This window comes from Dipodomys ordii, unplaced genomic scaffold, assembly GCF_000151885.1.
Source record: "Dipodomys ordii isolate 6190 unplaced genomic scaffold, Dord_2.0 Scaffold34, whole genome shotgun sequence".
NCBI lineage: Eukaryota > Metazoa > Chordata > Mammalia > Rodentia > Heteromyidae > Dipodomys > Dipodomys ordii.
Window position 1 is genome coordinate 14,801,724 of NW_012267250.1, and position 8,904 is coordinate 14,810,627.

The 8,904-nt window shown below is 40.2% G+C and overlaps 1 protein-coding gene across 1 annotated transcript in view; it reads left to right on the forward strand.

Annotated features, from left to right (window-relative positions):
- Ddx21 (DEAD (Asp-Glu-Ala-Asp) box helicase 21) overlaps nucleotides 1–6,156 on the forward strand; it is a 26,417-nt gene extending 20,261 nt beyond the window's left edge. The window contains exons 12-15 of the mRNA XM_013017058.1: nucleotides 620–701; nucleotides 813–947; nucleotides 3,209–3,253; nucleotides 4,409–6,156. Coding sequence (XP_012872512.1) covers nucleotides 620–701; nucleotides 813–947; nucleotides 3,209–3,253; nucleotides 4,409–4,693 — 547 coding nt within the window. The 3' untranslated portion in view covers nucleotides 4,694–6,156. The remainder of the gene's footprint in view (nucleotides 1–619; nucleotides 702–812; nucleotides 948–3,208; nucleotides 3,254–4,408) is intronic.
- Nucleotides 6,157–8,904: the final 2,748 nt, after the last annotated feature.

Consider the following 8,904-nt stretch of genomic DNA (forward strand, 5'->3'; position numbering starts at 1 on the left):
TCGGTCGTGGGGCTTGAACTCTGGGCCTGGACGCTGTCCCTCAGCTCTTCAGCTCAAGGCGAGTGCTCTACCACTTGAGCTACAGCGCCACTTCTGGTTTTCTGGTGGTTTATTGGAGATTGGAGTCTCACGGTCTTTCCTGCCCTGGCTTGCTTTGAACCGCGATCCTCAGATCTCAGCCTCCTGAGTAGCTAGGATTACAGGCGTGAGCCACCAGCGCCCGGCTCTTGTTTTTTTTTTTTTAATTCTTTTTACTTTATTTTGTCAGTCATGGGGCTTGAACTCTGGGACTGGGTATTGTCCCTGAGCTCTTCAGCTCAAGGCAAGCACTCCACTACTTGAGCCACAGCATCCCTTCCGGTTTTCTGGTGGTTTGTTGGAGATAAGAGTCTCACGGACTTTGCTACCTGGGCTGGCTGTGAATGCGATCCTCAGATCTCAGCCTCCTGAGTACCTAGGATTACAGGCGTGAGCCACTGGTGCCCTGGTAATTTTTTTAATTCTTAAGAGCCTAAAATATATATCCATAAATGCAATATAAGTATATTAGTAGCATATCTAGAACTTTAGAAGGTATATGCTTTTTTTTCTTTTATAAATTGAAATTTTAAAATTTCAGTAAGCTGATTATAGATCTACATGCAGTTTTAAGGATTAACATTATTCAATTTCTTGTATACTCTGTCCATTTTCCTACAGTGGTAATGGTTTGCAAAACTTCTCACAACCAGATATTGACATTGATATAATGCACGAATTTTGCTGGTTTCCATAGTTTTATTTGCACTAATTCTGTTCCCTTCTGCCATTAGGGTTTTGTGACCATGATCCTGCAGTGCTCAATTGAAATGCCAAACATTAGTTATGCTTGGAAAGAACTTAAGGAGCAGCTAGGCGAGAGCATCGATTCCAAAATAAAGGGAATGGTCTTCCTCAAGGGAAAGCTGGTAAGTCTAGGACCTCTGTTGTGATATATAGCTTACTTAATGTGATCAGGGATGCAGGATGGTGTTTTGCCCCTTCACATGGGACATTCTTCAGTTTTCAGTCCCTGAGTGATATTTTCCATGATAATTGCCACTTGGTTAGTGGTGACTACTATCTGTTTGCATTCTAAGTCATTCTGCAAATAATGCTACACATTTCCACATGTTAACTAATGTATATTCAGTTACACCTTTACAACTAAAATATCATATCCTTACTTATTCCAGACTTCACTGTAACTCTATAGGAGAATGAGAGAGGAGAAGACTGATAAATGCATAAATACGGCTGTGAAAATAGTTTGACTTTGTGGAATCCTTGAAGGGCTAGAGATACATGGGGTCAAACATGGACAACCACTGGTATAGTGAACGAATTTAGATTTATCCCAAAAGTTATTGTGCTTGTAGAAAGATAAGCCAAGTGGTCAGGTAGTGTATTGTCTTCTCATCCAAAGTGCAGGCTAGACGTATACTGTTTAGTGTTTCTCCCTCTAGTGTTCTTAATGACTTTTTTTAGCTTTAACTCCATGAGAAGCTTACCAGGCAAGGTTAGCAAGCATTCATAGCTGCACTTGAGCATTTTTAGGATGTAACTTTAATTCAGATATGTTTTACCTTGCTATGTTTGTGCTTCCTAAGTGAAAGCCTAATGACATACTCTAGGGCAAATCCTGCTTTGTAGTTACTACTTGAAATACTTAGTATGTGAGTGAAAAGACCCACTAATGGCAGAATCTGTCAGTACCTGATGATACCTGTGATGAGTAAAATGGTTGGATAGAAGGAATGTTTCTCATAAAATTCTGCTGGAGCCAGGCACTGGTGGCTCATGCCTATAATCCTAGCTACTCAGGACCTGAGATCTGAGGATCAGGCTTCAAAGCCAGCCAGGGAAGAAAAGTCTGAGATTCTTTTATCTTCAATTAAAAAAAAAAAAAAAACAAATAAATGAGTGTGGCTCAAATGGTAGAGTGCTAGCCCTGAGCTCAAGCCTCATGACAGGCAAAAAAAAAAAACAGGAATATTTTTGTGTTTTGTTTTGTTTTGATGGAGCTAGGGTTTGAATCCAGTGTATTGATTTGTTAGATATGTGTTGTACCACTTGAGCCAAAATACAGCAGTTAAAGATGGCAAAGAGAGGAGTGATACCTGTACAGCCGTAGTTTGACATGTGCTTAGCTTCCTTGACTGGCAGAGAAAGCACTTATCAAAGATTGATCCTGGAAACTTCTCACACTATCTCAGGAGGCCAAATTGTGTGAAACATTATAACTTAGCAATAGATCTTTAATTTTTCTGCTTTAAGTTGACCCTTCCTGTTAGAAAATGGAAATCAGTAGGTGGTAATGGTTTTAGAGCCTTGCCATGGATTTTTTGTTGTTGTTTGCTTGTTTTGTGCTAACAGGGCTTATTCATCACTAATACTTAACAACGTAAGCCACACCTCCAGCCTGGCTTTTTGATGGTTAATTGGTGATAGAGTGTCACAGACTTTTCTGCTTGTGTTGGTTTTGAGCCTCCATACTCCAGGTCTCAGCCTCCTGAGTAGCCAGATTAACAGAGATGAGACACCAGGGCCCTGGTTCAGACTGGGTTTGTTTGTTGTTTGTTTTGGTGTTTTGGTCATGAGGCTTGAACTCTGGGCCTGGGTGCTGTCTCTCAGCTCTTCAGTTCAAGGTTAGCACTCTACCACTTGAGCCACAGTGCCACTTCCAGTTTTCTGGTGATTAATTGGAGATAAGAGTCTCAGGGACTTTCTTGCCAGGACTGGCTTTGAATCACGATCCTCAGACCTCAGCCTCCTGTGTAGCTAGGATTATAGGCATGAGCCACCAGCACCCAGCAAGACCGTGTTTTTAAGTACCGCTCCACTTCACAGCTGTGAGTCTCAGCTGTGCCAACCAAAGAGGAGGCCATTCTGGTTTCCTGTCATAACTTAAAAGGACTTCGACAATGGCTAGATTGATAAAATAATATATATGTATATATAGAAGCTAATAGCTACTTCAGGGCTTGCACAGTGTTAGAGCTAAGAATCTAATTCTAGATCCTTCTTAGTCCTTTTAGAAATCCCCCTGGACTTCGGGGAGCTGCAATATGTTGGTGTTGATCTAAAGTTCATCTAAAAATTAAATGTGTTTTTTTTACATGATACCTGTGGTTTGCAGTATCATTCAGTTTGTTCTCCTTGGACTAACTTCATTTTCTTTACTTCCTAGGGTGTTTGTTTTGATGTACGTACTGCAGCTGTCACAGAAATACAGGTATTTCCTCTTGAACTTAACAGCTAATGTGACTAAATTGTAAAGTGTTTATTATAAAAATACAGAATTTATGAGACACTTATGAGACACAATTGCCAAAATCAATCCCTTTACTAAAAGTCAGGTTCTAAAGTTTTTATACACACGCATACCTTTTTTTTTTTTTTTTTAATTTATTTTTGAGTCAGTTGTGGGGCCTGAACTCTGGGCCTGGGCAGCTCTTCAGCTCAAAGTGAGTGCTCGACCTCTTGAGCCACAGCACCACTTCCGACTTTTTCTGCTTATGTGGTGCTGAGGAATCGAACCCAGGGCCTCATGCATGCAAGGCAAGCACTCTACCACTGGGCCACCTTCCCAGCCCCCTAAATTTATAATTTTATTTCTTCTTCTGTTATGTTTTTGTTGATCCTGCATTTTGTCCATCCTACACTTCCCCACAGGTCACTCTGTGTTGCACATGTTTTTATATACATTTTAAAACTGTCCATCTTAATTCAAGATTGCAGTATGTCTGTGTGTCTTTTGTGTGTTTGTGTGTGTGTGTGTGTATGCCCATGCACGCGCTCATCTTAGAATTTGAATTCCAGGCCTGGGCACTGATTGTCCCTTAGATTTCTTGTTCAAGGCTAGCATTCTACCACTTGACCCACAGCTCTTATTTCTAGCTTTTTGGTAATAATTAGAAATGAGTCTTTCCTGCATGGGCTGCCTTTGAACCTCAATCCTTAGATCTTAGCCTCTTTGAGTAGGAGTACAGGTTCAAGTCATTGACACCCAGCCTCATAATTTGTTTCATTACTTTTGACTGCTGTTAAAAGTCTAGTAATTGGTTGGACTATAATGTTGTGATAAGGGCTCCCTCTTGTTGTGAAATGTGTCTTTCCAGACATCAATGGCTTTTGGGCTGAGAGGATCATTGTTACTAGTCCAACAACCTTTAAAGCACTAGTTATCAACCTGGTTGTTCTATGTATATATGTGTGTGTTTGTGTCTTTATGTCTTTTTAAAAAAAGAATTTATTGTTGTTATAGGGTGACATACAGAAGGGTTACAGTTATGTTGGGTCCAATTCTCTTTTGAAAAATATTTTTCTAATGCCTTTTCCAAATTTAGTAAAAATCAGAGTAGATAAGAACAAAACCTTCTCTCAACAGGAGAAATGGCATGACTCACGACGTTGGCAGCTCTCTGTGGCCACAGAGCAACCAGAGCTGGAAGGACCACCAGAAGGATTCCGAGGCGGCAGGGGACAGCGAGATGGCAGCCGAGGTGGCAGGGGACAGCGAGATGGCAGCCGAGGTTTCAGGGGACAGCGGAACGGAACCAGAAACTTCAGGGGACAGCGGGGCGGAAATAGAAGTTTCAGGGGACAGCAGTCAGGTGGCAACCAAAGTAATAGAGGGCAGAAGCGGAGTTTCAGTAAAGCATTTGGTCAGTGAGAAGTAGAAGACATACAACTGTTGGGCCACATGAATGCTATTTCTCACACAGTCCAAAGAAGTGTTCTGCCTTTGGTCTTCATCCCTTGCAGAGACAGGCTTCATCCAAACTGTCTTATCTGGTTGTTAGCATTTGCATCTTTATTACTACCGCTTTTCTCAACTTGTCATCTTGTATTGCATTTACATTCTAAGGTGTTGTCTGTATGTTACAAGATTGAGTCAATCATGTTTCTTTCTGTATTTGTAGGTTAATCTATCTTTTTTTTTTTTTCATAGTGCTGGGGATTGAACCCAGAATCTTACATATACTAAGTATGTGCCCTCTCACAAAGTTTTATTCCCTGTCCCCCAAAGAATAATGTTCTTTCAATATTCCTTGGCCTTTTGCCAAGCAATTACTCCTGGTGTCCTATACTGTATCTCCTGAGAATTAATGGTGAGCAGTGTTTTGAAATGAGGTTTCAGACTTAGGTGAGTTGTATTATAGTTTATGCCTGTCTCTTTTAAATTTGGGGAAATGAAATATACTCTATGGATTACCCATAGTTGTGCTCATTTTGATATGCTTAGTTTCTCTTTACAAGGTGATTCAGGCTTCATCTAATTGTTCACAATAGTGTATATAGAAGTACCTTTGAACATAAAGCCAGTGTTTTTAAGCTTAAATTCAAATGTGTGTGGTGGCTCCATAGTTTCTTTGTAAATTAGGAGTCTGGGTAAATGCCGTTTCAAAAGGTTAACATCATCTACTGTAAGGAATTAAGAGACCAAGGGTCTTAGTTATATACAGATGAAAACATTCTTTTCGTGAAAGGAGATAATCACAACTGAAGCACAAAGAAAGGAATGAGTGTAAAAATTACGTACGTGCCAAAGTGTTCTTTTAATGGATCATGAGTGTTCAAGAGGTTAACTTACAGTATGCAATCTGGGACTTTTAGGTAGTAATACAGTCTGATTTTTGTTTTTCATTATCCTAGATCTTAAGTTACAACATAGGATCTACTCTGTTAAAAGTATTTCTCCATTCAGAAGTGTTCACTGCTTAGACACTCCTTTTGAAGACAGCTCTATGGTTATTTTATGTTGTTGCTTCGCAGGAACTGAAGAAATGAATCTAGTGCTAGACAAATGACTTGGACATAATTTCTTTGGAAAACATTCTGCATAGCATAGAAGCTTAAAGGGTATTACTGTCTTCTTACCTTAGTTTCTGGAAGTTCTCTACTGGAGGGGTCTTAGAATAAGCTATGCAGGAAAATTTAAATGACAGTCTGCCATTCTCAACTAGTTTGAACAACTAAACTCTTTACAGGCTCTTGTTTCTATATCTGGTTTCACTACTTGGTCTCCTTGCAGTAAGGGATTTTGACAGCCACTTTATCCTGATTTCTGAGACAGGTTCCTACCCTGTTTTCAGAATTCTCTTGGCATTTTTTATTGTTAGTATAAAAGTGATGTAGAGATTATAGTTACATAAGTCAGGTAATAAGTACATTTCTTTTTGGACAGTTTTGGGCCTTCCCTTGCTCTCTCCTCACTTTTATTTTCTGAGTCCTTTGTTTTCACTTTATTCCTGTGTTTTGTGGCTTTTTATCAAGCTACAGGGAGTTAGGGAAGATGTTTGATGGTAGGCTACATGTGCCTTGTGGGTTATAATTTATTAGATTCTGGTTTTGTCCCAAATACTGGTCATGTTATAATAGTATCTAAAATATCCAGTCTGGATAAGAATGGATTATGTGTCAAGCAAATTAAAAGGTTGCAGTACCTGCTCCTTGTGAAGGAACAGCTAAAATAAACATGTAGATTATGGAACAACATAAAGTAAAATGACCAGGCATAAAAAAGAGGGAAGATTAATAGGAATTTTAAGTATACAACTTAATTTTAAGAAAAGTATTCTTCCCTCTGTCACTCACCCCATCCCACCTCCTTGATTTTTTTTTATTAGTACCAATGATTGAACTCAAGACCTCAAGCAAAACTCAGCTTTTCACTCAAGGCTGATGCTTTATCACCTGAACCATACCTCCATTCCACCTTTTTCTGGTTAATTGGAGGTGGATCCCCTTGGACTTCTTAATAGGCTGGCTTTAAACCATAGTCCTTGGATCTCAGCCTCCTGAGTACCTAGGATTACAGGCATGAGCCACTGGCTCCTGACCAGCACAGCTTTTTCAGTAATTGAAGTTAATGTTTTTTGTAGATCTCAGAGTTCAAACCATATTTATAAATGCATAATTCATTTACTATTGGTTTAAATGGGGAAATGTTACCATTTTCTACAGAGAAAATATTTTCCAATTTATGTATCAATGTACTTTTTAAATTAAACCCATTTTTTATGTTAGCATAAATGTAATGGTTTCTCTGCAGTTGTACATAAAATGTTTTTACAGTAAACTGAGTTAATGTATAAAATACTGCTTTGATGCCATAATAAAAATATTAATACTTTATGGGTTTGGTGGCTTTTTAAAAATGAAAATACTTGAAAATTGTATTATAAAAATAACAAAAATGAGGTATAAAAATTAATAAAAAGCAAGTGCCAGCAGTAAGCACATGGTGGGTAATCAAGGCAAAGAGGATGAGTAGGAAGATTGTGAGTTCAAGACTTCTAGGTGCTGCACCCAAGTGCACATCCGTAATCCCAGTCAGTTCCTGAGAAGCAGTGGCAAGAGGATTGAGTTTGAGGGCAGCCTGGGCTACATGAGGCCAATGGTCTATGTAGACCCTATCTGAAAGAAACTGGACAAAAACTCCACACAGGTAACCCCATTTGGGAAAGCAACTCAAGGCGAGCACTCTATCACGAGCCACAGCACCACTTCCAGCTTTCTAGTGGTTTATTAGAGATATGAGTCTCATGGACTTTTCTGCCAGGGCTGGTTTGAACCGTGATCCTCAGATCTCAGCCTCCTGAGTAGCTAGGATTACAGGGGGGAACCACCAGCGCCCTGCTCCACAATTAGTTTATATAGAGTCATCCATTTCAGGTTTTTTGTTTGCTTGTTTGTTTGTTTTTTGGGGTCTGGTTGTGGGGCCTGAACTCTGGGCCTGGGCGCTGTCCCTCAGCTCTTCAGCTTAAGGCTAGCGCTCTACCACTTGAGCCACAGCACCACTTCCGGCTTTTTTCTTTTTGCTTATGTGGTGCTGAGGAATCGAACCCAGGGCCTCAGGCATGCAAGGCAAGCGCTCTACCACTGAGCCACCTTCCCAACCCCTCCAGTTCAGTTTTGTGAATTGTTTTCCCTCTCCAACATTTTGTGCATGTCTTTCTGTAAATACAGATCTGGTGTCTGTCACTTTTTCATAATTACATGCTATATGGCTATGCCATTGTACACTTAACCAAGCCTGGCCCACAATCTTAGTGGTTCCATATTAAGTTCACTGTTAGAAAAAAAAACTGTAAAGTTAATATCCTGTGAATCTTTTCATGGTTGTCATTTTAGTATGTTTTGTGTAGGTTGAGTTGTATGGTAGAAGTAAATATACTTCATAGATTTTGGTGTAAAAGTATCAGTTTGTTTCCTCCCTTTAGACTAGATTTTCCCATAGCACTCCAGCAGCGGATTGTACTTGCTGTTCTTTACTAGGCACAAAGTAAAATTGTGTTGTGGTTGGTTTTTCTTTTTTGTTGGTACTAGGGTTTGAATTCAAGGCCTCACACACTTGCTAGGGAGTTGCTCTATCAACTGGGTCATAACTTCTAGCCTTTTTGCCAGAGGGTCTTGAGGTTCTTTTGGTTGGTTGGGTTTTTTTTTGTTGTTGTTTTGGGGTTTTTTGACTTGGTTTACCCTCACGCTTCCCATATACCTTGAGTCAGCATTGCGGATGTCCTCATGTGTAGCTTGTATGTTGACATGGGACTTGACAACTTTTTTTTTTTTATAGGATTACAGACATGAGCTGCCAACTTTTTGGGGGTGGGGTGGGGGGCTTGAACTGGGAGCAGTCCCTGAGCTCTTCTGCTCAAAGCTAGTGCTTCACCACTTGGAGCCAGAGCTCCACTTAGGTTTTCTAGTGGTAAATTGGAGTTAAATAGTCTCACGGATGGTTTTTTTTGTCGGTCGTGGGGCTTGAACTCTGGGCCTGGGCGCTGTCCCTCAGCTCTTCAGCTCAAGGCGAGCGCTCTACCACTTGAGCCACAGCGCCACTTCCAGTTTTCTGGTGGTTCCTTGGAGATAAGAGTCTCACGG